This window comes from Pseudocercospora fijiensis (assembly GCF_000340215.1).
Source record: "Pseudocercospora fijiensis CIRAD86 unplaced genomic scaffold MYCFIscaffold_12, whole genome shotgun sequence".
Classification (NCBI taxonomy): Eukaryota; Fungi; Ascomycota; class Dothideomycetes; order Mycosphaerellales; family Mycosphaerellaceae; genus Pseudocercospora; species Pseudocercospora fijiensis.
The window spans coordinates 821042-843374 of record NW_006921543.1 but is presented as its reverse complement, the minus strand read 5'-3'; the positions used below and the strand labels follow the sequence as shown (position 1 = coordinate 843374).

At 43.9% G+C, this 22333-nt stretch overlaps 6 protein-coding genes across 6 annotated transcripts; 5 read left to right on the top strand and 1 right to left on the bottom strand.

Annotated features, from left to right (window-relative positions):
* Positions 1-199: 199 nt before the first annotated feature.
* MYCFIDRAFT_146513 (uncharacterized protein) lies at positions 200-1795 on the top strand (the record flags this gene model as incomplete). The annotated part of the gene is made up of 3 exons (XM_007933923.1): positions 200-341; positions 406-788; positions 851-1795. The coding sequence occupies 3 exons, from the start codon at positions 200-202 to the stop codon at positions 1793-1795; spliced, it is 1470 nt and encodes a 489-aa protein (XP_007932114.1).
* Positions 1796-11941: 10146 nt separating this feature from the next.
* On the top strand, positions 11942-14699 carry MYCFIDRAFT_60138 (uncharacterized protein). The gene has a single exon (XM_007933816.1). It carries the CDS (start codon positions 12555-12557, stop codon positions 14187-14189), a length of 1635 nt encoding a protein of 544 aa, XP_007932007.1. The 5' UTR covers positions 11942-12554; the 3' UTR covers positions 14190-14699.
* Positions 14700-15684: 985 nt separating this feature from the next.
* On the top strand, positions 15685-16343 carry MYCFIDRAFT_212690 (uncharacterized protein). Its single transcript, XM_007933922.1, has one exon. The coding sequence runs from the start codon at positions 15758-15760 to the stop codon at positions 16268-16270; it is 513 nt and encodes a 170-aa protein (XP_007932113.1). The 5' UTR covers positions 15685-15757; the 3' UTR covers positions 16271-16343.
* Positions 16344-16389: 46 nt separating this feature from the next.
* On the bottom strand, positions 16390-18497 carry MYCFIDRAFT_217053 (uncharacterized protein; the record flags this gene model as incomplete). Its single annotated transcript, XM_007933921.1, has 3 exons — positions 18038-18497; positions 16476-17935; positions 16390-16409 (listed from the first exon to the last, which is right to left on the bottom strand). Exons 1-3 carry the CDS (start codon positions 18187-18189, stop codon positions 16390-16392), a joined length of 1632 nt encoding a protein of 543 aa, XP_007932112.1. The 5' UTR covers positions 18190-18497.
* MYCFIDRAFT_179925 (uncharacterized protein) lies at positions 18197-18739 on the top strand (the record flags this gene model as incomplete). Its single annotated transcript, XM_007933920.1, has 2 exons — positions 18197-18693; positions 18730-18739. 2 exons carry the CDS (start codon positions 18197-18199, stop codon positions 18737-18739), a joined length of 507 nt encoding a protein of 168 aa, XP_007932111.1.
* Positions 18740-18770: 31 nt separating this feature from the next.
* On the top strand, positions 18771-19097 carry MYCFIDRAFT_179924 (uncharacterized protein; the record flags this gene model as incomplete). The annotated part of the gene is made up of 4 exons (XM_007933919.1): positions 18771-18825; positions 18849-18952; positions 18982-19052; positions 19076-19097. 4 exons carry the CDS (start codon positions 18771-18773, stop codon positions 19095-19097), a joined length of 252 nt encoding a protein of 83 aa, XP_007932110.1.
* Between the last annotated feature and the right edge of the window lie 3236 nt (positions 19098-22333).

Here is a 22333-nt window from a genome sequence, read left to right as displayed (position 1 = left end):
TAAAGCGTCGAGTAGCCTCCGTCACTTTCGCACCGCACCGCACCGCACCGTCTTCACCTCCGCCCCGCCGCCGAAAACAACTCCCCCCCGGCAATCGACGACAGAAGCACCAACGACCCCATTCACCATCATGTCGAGCGTCGATGAAAAAGCCACTCCTTCGCCGGAGATTGGCATTGACTCCTCACCAAAACACTCCATGGACCGCGAGCACGAGCACCATGAGGCGCCTGAGGGCTGGCAGTATCGTTCGCGCAACATCGGACCTCTCGCCCTCCCATACTATGCCTCACCAAAGGCACAGCTCATTCTGGTAGCATTCGTATGCTTCCTTTGTCCAGGTAAGCAGCCTCCAAGCCTCGCTTGCACCATTGCCCAACCACTAACGCCATCTTCTCTTCTCAGGCATGTTCAACGCCCTCAACGGACTCGGCGGTGGTGGCCAGCTGAACGCAAAGGCGGGCAGCGATTCCAATACCGCCCTCTACTCCACCTTCGCCGTTGTCGGCTTCTTCGCCGGCACCATCGTCAACACCATCGGTATTCGATGGTCGCTAGCCTTCGGTGGCATTGGCTACTCTGTCTACGTGTCCGCCTACCTATGCTACAACCACACCCAGAACCTCGGATATATGACCTTCTCGGGTGCCTTGCTGGGTGTCTGCGCTGGCATCTTGTGGACCGCACAAGGCTCGATCATGATGTCCTATCCATTGGAGGAAGAGAAGGGCCGCTTCATCTCCTGGTTCTGGATGATCTTTAACATGGGCGGCGTCATCGGGAGCTTGGTGAGTGGCACGCACTGCAGAATTCAAGTGGCCAAGCGCTTGCTAACTGAATATTCAAACAGGTGCCACTTGGTCAGAACATCCACTCCGCCAACGACAGCACAGTCTCTGACGGCACCTACATTGGCTTTCTGATTCTCACACTCTTGGGAGGAGCCCTTTCCTGGACTTTGATCGACGCCAAGAAGGTCGTTCGCTACGACGGCTCCCGAGTGATCCTCATCAAGCACCCCTCCTGGAAGTCAGAGCTGATCGGCTTGTACGAGACACTCATGCTCGACCCAATGGTCATCCTGCTGTTCCCCATGTTCTTCGCCTCCAACTGGTTCTACACCTATCAATTCAATGGCGTCAACTTGGCTCAATTCACCACCCGCACTCGCGCTCTCAACAACGTTCTCTACTGGACCATGCAGATCGTGGGTGCCTTCGTTTTCGGCAATGTCCTCGACATGGGCAACTTCCGCCGAACAACCAGAGCCAAGCTTTGCTGGATCTTGCTCTTCGTTCTAACCTTTGCCGTCTGGGGCGGAGGCTATGCCTTCCAGGACCAGTACACGCGCGCCAAAGTTGCGGCTGACGGCTACGAGAAGAAAGACTGGACTAGTAGCGGATACATTGGCCCCATGTTCCTCTACATGTTCTACGGCTTCTACGATGCTGCCTGGCAAACCTCCGTTTACTGGTTCATGGGTGCCATGACGAACAACAGCCGTAGGCTCGCCAATTACGCCGGCTTCTACAAGGGCATTCAGTCTGCCGGCGCTGCCATCATGTGGCGCATCGATGGCCTGGGCATAGCATACATGGCTGAATTCGCATCTTGCTGGGCTCTCCTGGCTGGCAGCTTGGTCATTGCGCTTCCCGTCATGCTTATGCACATCCGCGACAGCGTCCCACTCGAAGAGGATCTCAAATTCTCTGACGAAACGATGGCCGACGTCCAGGGCGCCAAACCCCTCGGCTCGATTTCCCACGATGTCGAAGAGCAAAAGCAAAAGGTATGATGATGAGGTGTCACCAACGCATCATCATCATCGTCGTCGTCGTCTTCATCTTCTCTTCTCATCTCAGTGCTACTGTTACACCGATGCAATCTCCTCAGGCAGGGATCGGGTGCAACGAAGGAAGAAACCTTTTTTAACTCAAATCATGTTGCATTTGGCGCGCGCACGCCTTATACCACTCGTCATCAGATTTGATGAGATTGCGTGTGTGTGTTGTACGAAGGATGATGAGCTTGTGTAGGAGATTGATGAAAAACACACAGACCGCTTTTCGGGTCTTGTGTTTTCTCTTGTCCATCCATTGCGAATTCTTTCGATTTTTCTTTCTCATGCTGCTGTGTTTTGTATAGCGATGTTTGGAGCGAGAGCGTGAATTGAATGAATGAATGAATGACTCGGGATACGAGAAGGAAAGGCGCGATGAATGAGGTTTATACGGTATCATTGGGAAGCGCTTTTTTTCACGGAGATTTACAACGACCCTTCCATCTTTAGGTAAAGATTCCCCCGTCGTGTAATAAAGTCGCCCCTTGTTCAATGCGCAACGCAACCTTTATCCCAAAATGGGGGGGGGGGGGGGGGGGTTCTCAAATCTTGTAACTAATAACACGTCTGGTCTCGGTGTTACGCGAGTATTCATTTCCATGTCTTCTATGATGATGCATAGAATACCACCCTGCTCTGCCTACCCATGCCGAGTTGTTGTGGTTTTCTCAAATCTTGTAACAACATGTCAATGCGTGGTGGGTGGTACAAAATCCGTCACGAGATGAGACGAGGAGAGGGAGATCACATCTCTTCATGTTCATGTCTATGGTCATTTAGACGTAGATGTATATATACCTACGCTACTTTATGCCGAGATGGGTAGTTTTTACAATCTTGTAATATGGTCAGTCAATGCTGTTTGGTTTTGGTGGCGCTTATTAAATGCTGTTTGGTCTTGGTAGCACTCATCAGATGAGACGAGACGAGGGGAGTGATCTTCTACTACGTATTTTCAATGTCCATGTCGATGATAAGATGTATATGCATATGATCACGAGTTTCTACGCCAATTCCAATTCAGCCCCACGTAGGTACGCGTACGAGATGCGAGTCTGATAGGGCACGTTTCTTTTCAGAGACACCTTTTTTTTATCATACTATGCGCAGGGGGAATCAGGCGTCGCTTCATGATTCTGTCACGGTAACATTCTATAGTTTTCTTTTTTTGTGAATGTAGATGGGGGTACGAAATGCATGGTGGTGGTTGGAAGGCTTTGGAGGTTATGTGAAGTATGTAGTATGGCGTCTGTCAAGGTTTCGGCGGTATCACTATATTATACCCTGTGGAGGAAGAGCCTCCGAGCCCTGCGAATGCTGTTTTGTCTAATAGGAGAAGCAGATTATTGCGAGCGAAGCTCGCCTTACATAGCAAGGACTGTACTCTAGTGCAGGAATCGTCGTTCGTGCATCCACGTGACGCCAAGGCAACCCCGGATTTTGGAATCCCCGCAACCTGATTGGCTGAATCCTACAAGGTGGAGACTTTCGGAGCTAGCGCTAGTATCTCCGAACAAGCGCCGACTTCCCGAACAAGCGCCGACTTCCCGAACAACCGCCGACTTCCCGAACAACCGCCGACTTCCCGAACAACCGCTAGTAAAGCCTTTTGCCTTCCTTCTAATACTTCAAATATATAGTAAAATATATAGTAAAATATACAAACAATTAATAAGAAAATTAATAAGAAAATTAACTAAAACATTAATAAAAGAATTTATAAAACAACTTTTAATAAAAGAACCTATAGGAAAATTAATTTTAATTATAGAAAACATACGATTTGAATTTATAAAATTACCGAAAAATATTAAAGGAACGAGAGCGAGAATAAGAGCGAGGAACCCTAAAATTCGCGGCTCCGCTATACTAGATATATATAAAATTTAAAAACTCGCGGGCGCTACCGCTATTACTACGTAAGTAGAAGGAGCAGAAGTACTTACGTACGGGTACTATCCTAGTTAGTAAAACAATTAACAAAACAACAAACAAAACAACCAATAAAACAACTAATAAAACAACTAATAAAACAACTAATAAAACAATTAATAGAACAATTAACAAAACAATTAATAAAACAATTAACAAAACAATTAACAAAACAATTAACAAAACAATTAATAAAACAATGAATAAAACAATAGTAGAACAATTAGTAAGGCAATTAATTAAATAATTAATTAAACAATTAGTAAAGCAATTAGTTAAACAATTAGTTAAACAATTAATAAAATAAATTATATTCTAGTAAATAAATAACTTATAATAAAGTTAAAAAGAAGGTAAATAATAAACTAGAGAAGAAACTAAATAATAAAGCAAATAATAGATTAAATAAAAAACTAGAGAACAAAGTAAATAATAAACTAAATAATAAGCTAATTAATAGACTAAATAATAAGCTAGTACTAAACTAAGTAGTAAGATAGAAAACAAGTAATAAATAAGGATATAAATAAGAGGACTTAGACGTATTAGAAAAAAGAAAACATATAATAAAAATAAATAAGAAAATATAAAATAGGTAAGCAAAACAAGTAAGATACTAAATAGAAAAACTGTAAAACATTAAAGAAAAAAATTAAAAATAGTTTTTTTAATAATATAAAAAGTAGTAATAGATATAAAAAATTAGAGAAAACTAGAATAAAAGTAAGTAATATATATAAAGTTAAAAATAATAAAGTAGTATCTAAAATACTAGAAAAGAAAAATAGTAATACAAAAATATAAAAATACTTATTCCTAATAAACTATTCTAATAGAACTAAATCGTATAATAATAGTAATAGCTTTAAGGTCTAGCTTCGAGGTCTAAAGAACCGAATTAGCTTAGTATATATAAGGCGAAAGCTTCGCTCGCACTCCTCTAGGCACGCGCTAGCCGCCTAGGAGCACATTTTGCCTGTATTACTACTCAAGCGGCGGACGCTACTATTCGGGTCTTAATAACAGCGTAGGTACGGTATTATTGCTAGCGTAAGACGCTTTTAAGAGGATAAAAAGCTTATTCTTGCGGGAATAGTAGTTAATACTATACACCCTCTTTCAAGGTTTCGGGGAACAGGTAACCCTTAGGGTTAATAAGGCCGACTGTCTTAACATAGTTAGCTAAGCCTTAGCAGCTAACCTTAGCTAGTAACTATTATAGTTAGTAAGGCGGCTATTTTATAGCCTGTATTGCAGCCTGTTAGTGCTAAAGACATAAAAGGAGTAGATTGAGGCGTATAGAAGCTATATAGATTGCAGTATAGAAGACTAGTAAGTAGACTGTCGAAGTAGACTATAAACAAGACTCCGAGCGCCTAACTAACGCCTATAGGCTAATAACTAACAACTAACAAATAAGACAATAAAGCCATAACTATCTACTAACGAGTAGTGCCGCCCTTCGCTACAATTATAGCCTAAACCCGCTATAGCATTGTCCTTACTAAGCCTCTAATCACATTAATAGTTATCTGTATCTACGCTTCTTTAACTTTAGCCTATAGCTTAGTATCTGTTCTTAGACAACCACCCTTATAGACGTACGTCTTTATAAGCTTCTATACGTTCTTAATAGGATTGAGGTCTAGACTAGAAGGTAGCTAAGTTATTAGATTGATGCCGTAGCGTTACAGTTCTTAAATAGTTGCCGCTGCAACGTAGCAAGGAGCGTTGTCTTACTAGAATAGTAGCTCTTACTAATAGATTGCTATTGTTGTATCGACTAGATAAGGTACTAGCTCGAAGAATAGACTGTCGAGTGCTTTAGTAACTAGGACCTCATTTATATAGTTGATATAGTCGTTAATATATAGAAGAACGTGCTCTAAATAGCTCGAAGACCGTATAGTACCCTAATCCTTCCTATTCTACCGTAGAAGGGTTAAACGGCCGCAACGACCGGCAATAGCACCCTAGTACCTACTCGTTGCTTAGTTAGCGATTAATCTGCTCCTTCTAAGAGCCTTATTATATACATTTAATAAGGGATTGTCGATAGTAAGGTAGTATAGCAATCTAGGTTGAAGCGCTCGTTAGGCCTACGAGTAACGTAGGTACGTAAGTAGCTACCTCGGTAGATTGCAAACTCGTTACTAAAGGATACGTTAAACTAGTCTTTAATAGACTAAGCAGCGTGCTTAAGAGCCTACTAAAGGCGGCATACTAGCGGTCAGAAGTTAGCTAATTATAGCTATTATAAAGCGATAGGTTAACTCGCCTTTAGTACGCTTACTAAGCTATAGCTTCTGCTTTGCAACGTAGCGACGATAGCTAGTCGCTCTATATAGGCGTCTTATTATCGCTGCTAAGCAGTTAAGGCCTAATCGCTCTATAAGTTGTCCGAAGGTTAGCTTCCTGCCTTCTACGTTACTAGTTAAGAAGTTAACTACTATCTTCTTTAGGTCCTTAGGAAATTGCTGTACGCTATTAAGACTAGATAGTCTATAATAGGCTAGACGAGCACGGTAAGGGGTGAATTCTTCTATAATAATGCGGTAGATAGTAGAAGGTGCGAGGTTAATAAGACGACTAATCTTCCGAATAGGCTAACTATAGACAAGCTTCAGTTGCTTAATAAGGCAACGCTTGCGATAGGGGACGACTAAGTCGTTGTTATTATAGCTAGTAAGGAAGTCTTAGTTGTCTTTAAAGCGCTCAAATAGAGGGTTCTCGGCGTCTTTATCTTTAACAGTTAATATAGAGCTATAGCTATAGAAGAAGGTATTTAAGGACTATAAAGAAGAAGAAGAAGACTTAGCTTATAGCAACGTAGGTAGCAATTAGAAGCTTATTCTACGCCTCGAAGGTCTATAAGGAGACCGCTTATCCTTAATAAAGGGGTCGCCTTTATCGCTTGAACTAGGCTCGCTATAATCGTCTAAATAGGACTTTAGCGACATCCTATAAGGTGCTAGTAGTAGTGTAACACCTATACAAGCTTCTAAAGCCTCTGCCTCTAACGAGGCTTTTAATGCCGCTAGTAAGGGTATAGGGCTTCTAAATAGGTTAGCTAAAGCAGCCGAGATTAGTATAGGCTAAAATAATAGCTAAGTATCTATCGGAGTATATAGTATAAGGAATAGTAATAGCTTTAGTAGTAGTAATAGCGTGTAGCTATAGGGGACTTAAGTTAACTAAAATAGGATTGCTATTAGTCGAGGAGGTAGTAATAGCATTGTATTAAGGATTTTAAAGAAGGCCTCCGGATTAGGTATCGGAGACAAAGAAGGGGAAGTTAAAATAGCTTAAATAGAAGGCATTTTTTAGTATATATAGAAGTAGTTAGATTGATATGTAGTATAGTTGTATTACTATATATTATATATAGTGTCCTTCCTTTAAAATAGCCTTCTCTTGTTAGCTTATATGCCTCTTTGCCTTGTTCCTTAAATTCGCGCTTCTTCTACCTCCTTCCGTACCTCCGCTCTTATAATAGACCGAATAAGGTATTTATAGTCCTAATCGAGGTATAAATAGAGGCGCAGGCGGTCTCGTAATACAGTCGCTTAGTCAACATTGCTAGTAGTGTTAGTAATAGTTAGTAATAGAATCGGAAGACTCGAAGCGGAAGGCTAATAAGAATCGGAAGACTCGAGGCGGAAGGCTAATATATAACGTAACCGTACGAGAGGCTAACAGGCCATTATCCAGTCGGATAGCAAGCCTTTAAATGCCTTATTATATAGATAGATACCATGTAAACAACCTGGCTCGAAGGAAGTTAGTATCCTTGTGTCCACTCGGTTCTTGAAAGAGGGTGTATGCTAGACTGTGGGATGGCGCATGTAGCCTTGAGGGTATGGCGAACTATGTATGTATTACTCGGATGAATCCTTAAAGTTTGTTCCGGCGCATGGTCAGGCCATGCATGCTGAGTTCAGTTAATGTAGCAGAAAATCCCACGATCTTGGGGGGGAGGGGGGCTTTAGCGATTCGAAGGAGGTTGCCTGCTGGATGGATGCTCATGTAGCACTGTAATGTGCCAACCAATCGCGCTCGGGGGGCGGTGACATGGTGAAGGTGAGGCTCGTCGAAGTGTGGTTGGTCTGACAAAGTGTCCTCCCACGACAAAGGTTACTGTACAAAGGATGGACAGGACAGGCATTCCACGACCATTGTCCAGGGGGAATTCAGCCTGTGTGGACCGTACCGCCGTCTGATCTACATAGCCGTGTAGCAGACCTCGTGGCCATCGGGACCCGGGGTGTGGCTGCCATGCGGCGAGCACACATACGAGGCTGCACCTGGCGTTTCTGAACAGGTTCTGGCTGGTGCTCGTGCGGAGGCCGAGTGTGGCAAATGCAACGAGGTGCTTGAAAAGTGAAACGCAGGAGTGTGCAGGTACAGAGTGGTCGTCGTGTCAGAGGGCGGTCGCCGGTACAGAGGACGTCGGGAGTTGTGCCAGGGAGTCCAGGCTGGGCCGTGCAGATGCGGACCAGCTATTTTGCCAGGGCGACAAGGCGACATACAATATCCGGGGTTTGCGTCAGCCACTTCACCCCTCGCCCCGGGCTCGGGGATTCCGGCCATACGTAAAATCGCTTTTTCTTAGTAGGCTATACGTAAAACTCGACACTATAGTATATTATAGAGTATATAGACTAGGAAATTAAATAGGGACATAGTTAGGGTTAAGAAGTAGTAGATTTCTATTATATTAGCGACTAAATTATAACCGTAGATAGTTAGAATAGACAAATAATCGGCCTCCGCGTAAACCTCTTATTAACTAAGTAGTTAATTACCTTATAGGTCGGTCTATAAGTCTATTATATAATTACTATTTCTTATTATTATTAACTAAATAGTTAACTGCTATCTTAAGACTCTTCTAGCTTAATAGGGTTGTTTTTACTACTAGCGACCTCGCCTTAATAGCGACTAGTTTTCTTTAGAGGCTCGTAGAAATAGCGCTTTCGCTATACTAACTTCTAGCGCTAGCGAGGATCTACTAAGTAAGGCTAAAATATAGTATATATAGTATCTCTATTAAGTAGCGCCTTGTCTTATTATAGCTAGTCGAGTCGAGTATTAGGCTCTTACGCGAATAGGGTATCTAATCGCTACTTAGTCTTAATATCGGTCTATGTTAGTAGGTCGCCTTTATCGTAGTTATAGGTACGGATTAGTAGAGATAATATCCTTATTAGACTCTAGGTATAGGTAATATTACCGCTCTTACTCGTATCGGTAGCTCGCCTATAATAGCTAATATTATTAGTATATAGATTAATAGTCTTCTTTAAAGTAGAGTCGGAGGTTAGAAGGCGCTTATCGAAGACTTGTTATAGTAGCTTATTAATAGACTATAGCTTAATATCTATCTACTTAGTCTTACTACTATTATTATTAAAGATAATATAGAAGGCCTTACTATACTTTAATCGATAAGTACGTACCTTATTATAAGCACTCTCTACCTTATAGAGAATCTTCTAGTATCTATTAGTAGCTATATCCTTATTTTACTAAGTAAGTTATAAGCGTAATTTGTTAGCCTCGATAGTACCTACTCGAATAAGCCGATTAGGCTATTTCTTCTAACGTTTCTTTACTCGCTCGATAGGGCTCGTAGACTAGTATTTACGCTTATATTCCTTACCTTTATAGATAGCCGCGTTAACTAATATATTATATGCCTCTTCTACTACTTTTATAGGTACTAAGGAAAATAGGAATAATAGGTTAAATAATAGTAATAATAGTAATAATAGTAATAATAGTAATAATAGTAATAATAGTAATAATAGTAATAATAGTAATAATAGTAATAATAGTAATAATAGTAATAATAGTAATAATAGTAATAATAGTAATAATAGTAATAATAGTAATAATAGTAATAATAGTAATAATAGTAATAATAGTAATAATAGTAATAATAGTAATAATAGTAATAATAGTAATAATAGTAATAATAGTAATAATAGTAATATACCCTATAGGGCTAGTTTTCGATAAGAGCGTCGGAACTCGGTAGTCCTTATAAGCTTATATAGTAATACGAGACGCCTTAATCGTACAAGTGCTAGTAGCCTAGTAGTAGTATCTAGGAGCTATTATAGCAATTCGGGAGCTAGTATTTGCTAAGGTAGTAATAATAATATACCCTAAGTAATTACTAATTAGGTAACTTTAGGTTCTCGAGTTCCTCGAGATAGTAGTAACCGGTAGCGTAAGACTAGCCTTCTAGATCAATATTAGTAGGCTCTATAGAACGGTATTACTTAACTAACGCGATATAATCCTACTAAGCGGTAGCCGCTAAGCCGCTATTACTAGCAATTCCTCGTATTAGGCCTCTTTCTATACTAATTTACCTTCAATTACTTACTAGTTCTAGTTACGGTTAGTAGCTCTATACAAATCTCGAATATACTTATAAGGGACCTCCCTATTAATTAGGAATATACCTATCTTTCGAAATACTAACCTAATATTATAAGAGGTAAATGCCTTAGCCTAAATAGCTAAGAGCGCCTCTATAAACTTAGATATTCTAAACTCGCTAATACTATAGTATATAGCCTATAATACCGCTTGCCTATACCTTAACTTATATACCTAGAATAGGATTATATCTAAAGTCTACATAAAGTATAAAGTATACGGTTATAGGCCCTATAATTAAATCTTATACCGCTTTATAAAGGCTATAACCTTACTAAAGCAATAGGAGACGTAATTGTCGTATAATAATACCCTCTAGTAGGGCCTCTACTCGTTTAGATCTCTAGGCCTTATCTTTCGCTTAAACTAGCGGATATAATATATTATAGTATTGTCGGTTATATATCTAGACTCGTTAATAGTAATTAAGAAGTTGTTCTTACCTAAGAACGAGAGTATAGTTAGTAGGTATTGTTACCTTAGAAGCGGACTCGGACTCGGAAGTAGTAATAGTAGTAGTAGTAGTAATAGACTTATCTTTCTTCGGTACCTACTATTCTTACTTCTTAGACTATTATACCTTTAACGATTAACTAATAATCTACTACCTTACTAAACGCGTTTACAATCTCGACGATAGTTATATATATATAGTTACTATTATACTCGGTCTAGGCGCGCCGCTTTATATCTATTATAATAATATACTTAGTTTTATTAAAATTCTATATATTCTGCGGCTTTATATTTAGTCGCTTTATTATCGCCTTAAAACGGTTAAACTAGCTTTTTATTATAGAAGGCTCGTAAGCTTTCTTCCGCTATACCTTAATCGGCTTCGAGTTAACCTTACTAAGCCTATAGCGCTTTAGAAAGCGGTCCGCCTAATCTATACTAAATAGCGGTATTATATTCTTCGATATATCTTCTAGTAGTAGACTTACTAGTATATCTATTACTATAACGGTAATTAGCGGTACTAGTAAGAATATATCTATTTTGTCTCCCTCTTAATAATAATCTACTAGCGCTATCTCTTAAGACTCGTCTAATTTAGTATTAGTTAATAGACGACTAAATAGCGACCTATAGCCTTTTAACTACTAGTAGATATAAGAATATAGGCGAGTTACTTTCTTACTTTTATAAAGCGCTCGAATACTAACCTTCTTATTATCCGATTTAGCTACTAATTCGTAGTACTTTAAAACAACGCGATCTACTACCCTCTCTATCCTCTCTACCTCGGTTAACTACTTAGCTTATATCCTTTTTTACTTTTTTACTCTTTTTATACCTTATACTAAGTTTTATATATAATCCGTATAGTAGAATATAAGAAATAGGAGGAATATACGCTTTAGAATAAGGTAGACGCGCCTACTAAGGACTATATAAGAAATAGCGATAGTAAGGTCCTATAGCTACTATATACTTAGATAAACTAGCTAATATAATACTTAGACTCGCCGCTTAATACTATATATACCTAGATATCTATATAGGAGTGGAGCCCATTACTATATCGAGTTTTACGTGTGGCCTACCAAGAAAAAGCGATTTTACGTATGGCCGGAACCCGGAGGAGTGTGACGGAACCCCGGATACTGCATTGATGTCATGCAGCCCGCGCGGCGGCATCACCCGCCGACTTCAGATGCTACGTTACGTTACATTGAACAGCTCAGTTTCTGCTTGCGGTGGATCTGGCTGGCGATGTGCCATTGCCCAGCCCGTATCGATACAGCTGCTCCTCGCCGCCGGCAGCACTGTTTTCCCGCTGCGCTGAGGCTCAAGCGGTGATCGGCCGCCCAGCCTGTCACCAGCGATTGCTATGCAATGATGAAACCTTCCTGGAACCCACTCTCCGGACTACCCTCACACTACCGTATACCGCTGCCTGCATCTGAGACGGACATACACGACATTCCTCCGGCCTCCAATCACCGCGGCTGCTTCGCCTGCTCCTGCTGCTGCTCCTGCTGCTCCTGTTGCGACGTCTCGCGGCCTTCCATCCCATCCTAGCACCCGCCTACAAGGGCTCCCGCCAGCCTACTACCACCATGCGCACGCGTCTTCCACTCTCTGGCCCCTCCATACCAATCCAATCCATCCTAGCCCTCTGGTGCCACGCTCGCTGACACTTCACTTGCCGACCCATCCTCACATGCGTAGACCGAATTTCCGACTATAGAAGCCGATCGACCACCCACAGCTGCATCTTGCATTGACTACTACCACTGCTGCTTGCACTGCACACCATACTGCCTCTCGTTGTCAGCTGATTCCCTCCAACATCCACCCTCATTACTATTCACCACACCGCCGGCGTATGCAACTTCCTTCGCTTTGCCCATATATGACATCAGCAGGTCGCTACTGCATTGCGATTCTGCTTGACCTGTGGGTTGCCAGCAAGCTGGGTAAGGCAATGAGCGTCATGATTCAGTCGGTGGTTCGGCTGGTGCATCCTAAGTCTTCGTATTCGTCCTCCAAAGGACCACGAGTCACTGGGCACCATGGAGTGGAGAAGGAGATTGAAGCGAAGAAGAGCATGGATAACTTCCTCGCCGAGGTGCGCACTCTATTCGAGGCTCCCACACAGACTGAGCGTCTGCTGGAGATATCTGCAAAGCTGCAGGCAGAGTGCAGAGAACGCTTGGCAGAATCGGACATTTCTATGCTGCCGTCATATCTGCACACACTGCCTACTGGCCATGAGCAAGGCGACTTCCTTGCGTTGGATGTAGGAGGCTCAACTTTCCGCATCGCGCTGATCAGGCTCACCGGAAAGACAAAGCCTGGCAGTGATGGTCTTCAGATCAGGAGAATACGAAGCTTCACGATCGATGAGCAGACCCGTGGCCTTGAAGGACAAGCATTCTTTGACTGGATGGCGGACAGGATAGGCGATATGCTTGGGGAGTACAACCACGTCAACGGCACATCAAACGCCACCTTGCCAATGGGACTTGCATGGTCCTTTCCTGTGGAGATGACCTCTCCAAGGACAGGCAAGCTGCGCCAAATGGGAAAAGGATTTCAAGCGACCACGGGCTTGGAGGGCGAAGATCTGAGCGAATTGATCATGAGGTCGTGCGAACGAAGAGGGCTCAACGTGCAGATGCGTGCCATCGTCAATGACGGTGCTGGCACTCTCATATCTCAAGCTTACCGTGACCCGTCAACGCGTCTGTCACTCATTCTTGGAACTGGAACGAATGCCGGCGTCTTTCTTCCTACATCAGCATTGGCATCGCACAAATTTGGCTCGCGACCGGATGCCTGGTTCCAAGATGCAAAACACGTCCTCGTGAACACTGAATTAAGCATGGTCGGCAAAGAGTCTTTGCCTGTCACGAGGTGGGACAACGAGTTGAACGCGAACCACACACTGCCCGACTTTCAACCTCTCGAATACCTTATCACAGGCCGCTACTTGGGCGAGATCGCGCGCCTGATCCTTGTTGAGGCCATCCAAAAGATCGACCTCTTCGGTGGCCGAGTACCGGATCGACTGGACGTCCCATACGCGCTCGATTCCCGCATCATTGCGGCATTTGAAAGCGACACCACTCCAACCTTGGAGAAGGCGAAGGCAGCATTTGTCCAAGCACATCCATCCGTGACAAAGCCTCGATTGAGCGAACTCGAATTCATTCGACAAGTAGCACGGTTGGTGTCAAGACGCGCCGCTGCTTACCTTGCCACAGCTCTTCACGCACTCTGGGTCGTGAAGACGGAATCCGAAGGACTTCAACCGGAAGAGGCGGAACATATCACCGTCGCCTGCAATGGCACTATCGTCGAGAAGTACCCAGGATATCGCGAGCTTTGCCAGCTACATCTTGACGACTTGTGTGAACAATCTGGTGCTGCTCGTGGTGCTGTCACGTTAAGCATGGCTCATGAAAGCTCTATCTTTGGTGCTGCTGTAGCAGTGGCTTGCATGGAAGAAGACGCGTAAGCTCGCAGACAGCAATCTTTACATGATGGCCACCTACCACTCTTGGAGGAAAGAGCATACACGTATAGTCACCATATACCACTACTCAGCATTAAATGGAAGCAGCGTTAAGCGACATGGCGTTTGGCGCAAGGAAGGATGATACCCGCTTGGCCACGACCAGCGAAGGAAGGATATGACTTGACCGGTTTTGGAAAGGCATGCAGTTGGCCTCATCAAACGAGGCTGGGACCAGCGGCTACAGCATAGAGATGTGTCTGAAAAAGGGGAGGAGCATGGATTGAATCGAGCGATGCGATGTAGCATCAATTTCTTCACCACCGTCGAAAATATGCAGCTCATTCAACCACGTTGCCGTTACTCCCGTGGTGGTGCAAGAAACGGAAATTTGGAAGGGCTTCTTGGAATCCTACGGTAGCATCGCGCGCAGCGCATGTAGTACTGAGCTTCTCTTCTTGGCTTTTATTTTAGCTTCTTATGGAAACAATGGAATTGTGATGTGATCAAGCGAGATTGAAGTTTTTTTTACGGACTTGTATTGTTGCCGTGACCGTATATGTTGTTTTTACTTACGTGAGGGATTCACTTTTGGCATAACGGCTTGTGGGTGTATGTACCGGCATTAGATTATAATGAAATTCTTTTTGAGAGCCTACCCTTTTATCGAGGTAAGTAGGTATGTCTTTGCTTCCTCTAAACTTCCACGGCATCATTATTATTCGCACGAAACGAAACGAAACGAAACTCCATTCCCTACTACTTTATTTTATACTAGCTTGCTTGCTCCTTATATACAACCCCCCCCCTCTAGGGTTATCGAAATGCCTTATTAAACACCCCTTATTAAATGCGGGCATTAATTCAATCGCAACTTAGTCTAGGGACTAGGACGACGACGACGGCATTACAGCTGTCTAAACGTAGAGAGAGAGAGAGAAAAAAAAAAGAAGATATATAACTACTACTATTATAACCTCCCTACCTCCTCCTCCTCCTAGCCGGAACAACCTCCCTCTTATTATCCTAAACCACCTCGAACGCGGAGCGGTCCTTATCAATCGAGAATGGAGTATAGGGCGGCGCCGAAATTCTCCGTATACAAACTTTACCTTACTGCCACACACTTCTGTGCGCGTTTGAATAATGAAGCTTTTGTAGACTCTTCGTTCAAAGCTGAGGGAAATCGGACGTTGAGGTAGTTTGATGGGAGGTGGGGGCGGCGAGGGTTAGTAGGAGGAAGATGAGGGAGGGGGTTGAGGTTGAGGTGAGTGAGTTAGATTTGTGGGTAGGATTGGTACTGATGTTTGTGTGATGGTGAGAAAAAGTAGGGGAAGAGATTAGTCTCTATTATTATAAGACAAGCTTGATGATGAGGATAATAGCGTAACGGCGATTTTCGAAGATGGGAAGTGAAGCTACCGGAACGATTTTCATCGGCTGTGACGGAGGGAGATCGACAGTACGGAGATTACTACTTGTAGGTGAAGAGAAGGCTCAATCGAAAGATTTGGGGATTTCGGTTATGAACTTCACGCTGCGTTTCAAGGCCGACATGGCGAGGAAGATACATGCACAACATCCGATCGCTTTCAACACGTATCATCCGAAAAAATTGGATGTTTTGGGGTTCGACGGTCGATGTACCACAACCCGAGGATCCGGAACGTTGGCTCATCCAGCTTATGTTTTTCTGGAAGCCGGGGAATGAGAATCTGAGTGATCAAGCGTCTCGTACCGCATTTCTCAGATTTAAAGCGGAAGAGTATGTCGAGCCGTGGCGAAGTATTTTGAATGCTATCCCGGATGATGCATGTTTTGGCATCGATCATATTCATGAGTGGGAGCCATTCGATTGGTCTTCATCGCCGCTCGCGGACCGAGTCACGTTGGCGGGTGGTGCAGCTCATAATATGGCGCCTCACCGAGGTCAGGGCTTGAACGTCGGTCTCCAAGATGCTGCCGTATTGGGCGAGTTGCTTTCGACTGCAAAGCCCACACCCGAAAAGTCTGCGTGCAGTTTTGAGAGCGTACGAGGCAGGAATGGTTCCGCGAAGGAGCCGCGAAGTGCAAATCTCTGCTAAAGCGGCATCGCTGGCGCACAATTTCGAAATGTTGAAAGATGCGCTGTTGGCCAGATTTGGGGTGCGAAAGGTCGCGGAATGAGGTCTTCCCATTTTCGCTGGGGCTTGCTAGAATTTCTTCAAGCGTATAGCAAATGTTCTGTAAAGCTGTTAGCATAGTTCTCCCTGTCCTTGTGAGTAGTATGCCACGAGCAAATAGACTGACTTCGTGATTTCGCGCTTGCAGTCGGATCTCTTGGGTCTGTGGGCAGTTTCGTATGATGCACAACGTGCGGTCGGTAGACTGCATCGACCGGCGGCATCCAGTCATCTAGAGAAAGCGGAAAGTATTCATATAGCAGATCTGCACTCTCGTCCGGACTGTTGATGGTGTTCAGCGAAAATGACGGAGGCCTTGGTGGTATTGTTATCCGTTTCGCTGACCGCTGTTCTGGTGGTGTGGCACTACTTCCCGGCTTTGGTGAATCGTCTTCTACGAGAGACAGATTGATTGGGGCAGGAGGTGGGCCCATGAGCTTTGGCTCTGTAGACTTGTTGTTTCGGCCTGGTGAAGATATCGGGTATATCTCACCTGGGAGAGGCGGACTCTTCAATGGTGGTTCAACAGCAGCCGAGGCGTCTTGAGCTCCCGCATCTGCTTGGCCCCAGCTGTTGTTGTACGTCTCCTTTGGTGCAATACCTTCATTCTCGTTGAAAGAGTACGTAGATATTGGCGGTGCTGGACCTTCGGTCTTCACGGGCGGTGCTGATGTCGGCCCATCATTCTTGGGCTTTTCGCCTCCATGGACGGTAGTAGCGGAACGGGTCATGTTCGAAGCTTTCCGGACATGGCCGCCTCCGTTCAAAGGAAGATCTTTGCGCGACTGGAAATTGCGCGGGCTTCTACCCCGAACGATGATTGCACCCGATGCGACCTCGCAGATGGGTATCTTTCCTCCAGTAGCTAGAGTTGCGAGAACTTTCAAGCGTACTACGAAGTGCTGCTGCAGCTCTTTCCTTCTTCCATTATTGGCAGTCGCTATTCGGAACTGCAGTCGCTTCCACTGGAATGGGAAGCTGGCAAAGTCGCTGCTCAGCTCTTGAACATTCATGAGATCCAGAGGTATTGACGAAGGCTCTCGCTCCACTTTGTCTTCTTGCACCGGCACATTTGGACTCACTGGAGTCTTCCACGGTACGGATATGATCTTGACAGAATTGCCCTCTGTAGACTCTGTTGCATTGATGACTAGCTCTTGCCCAATGATTGGTATCTGCTCTCCTTGCTCTGTCATGATATAGCGTAATGTTCTCGGCAGGGTAATTTCTCCGGTGATCTGGAACAGATTGCGTCTGTAGCATGTGAGTTCTGAAGGAGGTGGGTTCGCATCGCCCGCAGATGCCCATGGCGATTCTGCCAAGAAGAACATGCCATGGAGCTGCGCTGCCAGCGATATTGTTGTCCTTCGATATGTGTAGTCGAGCAAGGCATAGTCGAGTACTGGCGGCGAGAAGCTGAGTAGCTTGTTATCTCGATCGATGGACGGCGACTCCGGCTCGTGTTGGTCCTGGTGTAGCGGAGCATCAAATGCGCTCACCACATCGGAGAAGGGATCCTCATAGGCACTCGCGAAGCGTTTGAGCGGCGGTGGGCCTGGCAAGCCGTGAAGATGGAGCTCCTCGCTACTGTTTGCGGAGCCCAGTCAGCAAGACCTAATAATATGACACAGCTGCTCGTCCACGAGTGAATGTTCCGACAAGTCTCAACCAAGAAAAGGCGCCACATACCCAGCGTATCCTCCATAGGCAGAGTGGTGCTCACTAAAGTCAGTTGGTAGGAGCATCTCCTGGAACGGATCCTGGCCACTCCCCGTGTTTGGGTGCTGCATCTGGGTGGCCAGGTAGGTCATGGTCGACGGATCGAAGCCTGAGAGATCCATATTTGCGATGTCGCATCAACACGCACCTGGAGGGAGGAAGGATGTAACGCTAGAAGTTCGCATGAGACAGTCGAGTGTCGAGCTTCAGACCTGCTCTACTACGCAGCTACAGTCGTTGCGCGGCGGCTGCGGATGGGCAAAGACGATATATAGAGATGAGGCTCAGGAAGCTGAGCGGATGGTAACGTTCGTTATTGGTATGGTCGTTGCCCGAGCGTCCGGAAATGAACGCTGTGCAGCTCTTGTGCTACTGCCGTGGCCGCCCGGTTTCAGTGAAGATGGTGGATGCTCTGCGAACACATGGAGACGATCGGCCTCTACGCGGAACCATGCGACTCTGCGCTGTTATCACTGCACTGCCCTCCTCCACAGACGACTTCTGAGGATCTATGCACAAGTGCCGTCGCTGGCCGTCGATGGTCTAGCCCCGTCAAGCATGGTGGAGGTGCCCCCGCCCATGGCCTATCAAGCTCGACCACTTGGGTGGAGCCGGGATGGTATGGCGTGGTCTCTGCATGTAGAATGTTCTAAATAATGTAGGATGGGATGACGTCTATGCATATGAATGAATGAATGAATGAATGAATGTCTTGTCTTGCTCCGTGAACATCGTGCATCATGGACACATGTCCGATCGTTTGTGTCGTTGCGATCGATAGAGCTCTCACCACGACTGCTCAGCAACGACCAGGGCGGTATTATTATTCTAGAAAGAGATTCACTTCTGCCATGGGAGTGGCATGGATTCAATGTTGCTCTTGGTGTCCGTGCCTCCATGGATCTGGATTCTAGAAATTCCCCAAGAGCAAGGGCAAGGGCAAGGACAAGAGCAGCGGCGGCGGCGGCGGAAGTCTGATCGAAACGTGAGTATCCGGGGTTGCGTCAGCCCACTTCACCCCTCGCCCTAGCTCGGGGAATTAAACTATACGTAAAATCGCACTTTCCTAGTAAGCTATACGTAAAAGTCGATAACGGCGATGTTATAGAGCACATATAATAGGAAACTGAATATAAGTACGATAAGGGTTAAGAGACAGTAGATTTCCGGTATATTAGCGACTAAATTGCGACCGTAGGACCTCAATCCGGCCTCTTAGTAAACCTCGAGTCTACTATATAATCAACCACTTTACTAGTCGGCCTATATATCTATTATGTAACTACTATCTCTTCTTACTAAGTAAATAGCCTATTACTATTATATCTACTATCTATACTGTCTACCTTTTCTAGCTTAATTAGGTTGTTCTTGCTACTAGCAATAGCGCTATTATAACGGCTAGATTTCTTCGGAGGCTCGTAGAAGTAGCGCTTGCTTTATATGGACTCGTAGCGGCGGCGAGGAGGTACTAAATAAGGCTAGATTACAGTGTATATAGTATCTTTATTAAGTAGCGCTTCGTCTTATTATAGCTAGTCTAACCGAGTATTAGGTTCTTGCGCGAATAGGCTATTTAGTCGTCGCTTCGACTTAACGGTCTATACTGCAATATCGTCTTTATAGTCGTAGGTACGAGTCGGTAGTAATAACGTACTTATTAGTAACTAAGTGTAAGTAATATCGCCGCTCTCGGTAGTATTAGTATACCGCCTATAGAAGTAGATAACGTTAGCGTACGGATCGCTAGTTTTCTTTAATATAAGGTTGTTATCGGTAGCGAGAAGTCGTAGGTTAAAGACTCGTCGTAGCGGCTTATCGATAGACTAGAGCTTAACGTCTATCTACTTAGTCTTACTATTGTTATTAAATACTACTCGGAAGGCTTTACTATACTTAAGTCGATAGGTACGTGCTTTATTATAAGTATTCTCTGCCTCCTAGAGCATCTTCCGGCGGTCGTTATTAGCTAGGTCCTTATCCTATTAAGTAAGTTACAAGCGCAATTTATCGGCCTCGATAGTACCTACTCTTATAAGCCGATTAGGCTGCTCCTTCTATCGCTTCTTTGTGCGTTTAACGATGCTTATAGACTAATATTTACGCTTGTATTCTTCGCCTTTATAAATAGCTATATTAACTAACAACTCGTATACCCTCTCTATATCCTTTATAGGTAAAGAGGAAAATAGGTTAAATATATAGTCGATACCGAGTAGGGTTGGCTTTAGATGCGAGCGTCGAAAGTCCTTGCGAGCTTATATAGTACTACGAGACGCCTTAATCGTATAAGGGCTAGTCGTAGTATTTAGAAGCTATTGCGGTAATTCGGGGGTAGGGGTCCGGATTCGCTAAGGAGGTAACGACGGCATACCTTAAGCAATTATGTTCTCGAGATCCTCTAGGTAGTAACGATTATTAGCGCGAAATAGGCTATCTAGATCGATAATAGTAGGCTCGGCGGAACAGCCTTACTCGACCGAGGCGATGTGTTTCTACTAAGCAATCTCTGCTATCGCTAGCGATTCTATATACTAGGTTTCCTCCTATACTAATTCGCCCTTAATTACCTGCTAGTTCTAATTCTAGTCTATAGCACTATACTAATCTCGAATGTGCTTATAAGGCACCTCCCTATTCGTTAGGAATATACCTGTCTTACGGAATGCCGACCGTACGTTATAGTTAGTAAATGTCTTCGCTCGAATAGATGCTAGTGCCTCTATAAACTTAGATATACCAAACTCGCTAACGCTACAGTATGTAGCTTCTAAAACCGCCTATCTATGCCTTAACTTATATACTTAGAATAATATAACGTCTAGAGGCTATATAAAGTGCGAAGTATATAGTTATAGGCCCTATAATTGAATCCTATATCGCTTCGCAAAGGCCGCGAATTCCTTAAAGCAGTAAGAGCCGTAATTATCGTATAGAAGCACCCTCTATTCGTTTAGATCCTTAGGCCTTGTCTTGCGCTTAAACTAGCGGATATAATATATAGTAGTATTATCTGTTATATAGCTAGACTCGTTAACAGTAATTAAGAAGTTGTCTTTGCCTATTATTATTAGTAGGTAACGTTGCTAGTAGTAACGTTGTTCTTGCCTAAGGTAATCTACGAGACTAACCTTGCAAAGGAATCTACCTCTCTTAAACTATTACCGCTTTAATAATCAACTAATAGTCTATTACTATACTATAGGCATTAATAGTCTCGACGACGGTTATATACGTCCGGTTGCTATTACACTCGGTCTAGGCGCGGCGCTTAGTGTCTATTATAACGATATACTCGTTGCTACTAATTCTAACTCGGAAACTAGTCTTATCGAAATTCTATAGGTTCTACGGCTTTACCTTTAGTCGTAACAATATCGCCTTAAACCGGTTAAACTAGCCTCTTATTATAGAAGGGTCGTAAGCCTCCTTACGCTAAACCTTAATCGGTTTAGACTTAACTTTGCTAAGTCTATAGCGCTTAAGAAACCTATCCGCCTAGTCTACTCTAAACGGCGCGATTGTGTCTCTTAATACATAATCTGGTAGCAGACTCGCTAGCATATCTATCGCTACTATAACGATTAGCGCTACTAGCAAGAATATACCTATTGCGTCTCTTTCTCGACAATAATCCGCTAGCGCTAGCTCCTACGACTAGTCTAGTTTAGTATTAGTTACCGGTCGATCTAGTAGTAATCTACGACCCCTAATCCGCTAGTATATACGTAAATATAGGTTAGTTGCCTTCTTACTCTTATAAAGCGCTCGAAGGCTAATTTTAACTAATAAGATAGCCTCTAACTCGCGGTATTTCGCAATAACGCGGTCTACTACCCTCTCCGCCCTCTCTGTCTTAGTTAACCGCTCGGCGCGCACCCTCCTTTTTACATTTCCGACCTTCTTACGCCCTATACCGAATTTTCTATACGATACGTATAGTAGAATAGAAGGAATAAGAGAAATAGGGGGAGTACGAGGAATACGCGTTTTAGAATAAGGTAGACGCGCCTGCTAAGCGATTATATAAGGAAATAGCGGTAGCGAGGTCTATAACTACTACCTACTCGGACACGGTTATATATATAATATTTGGACTCGCGGTTTTATACTGCATATAACTAGACATCCGAATAGGACCGGAAACTACTATTTATCGAGTTTTACGTATAGTCTACTAATAAAGTGCGATTTTACGTATAGCTAGAAACCCCGCGATTAGCGGGCGTAAAGTGTGTAACGGAACCCTAGATATGTCGTTAATTA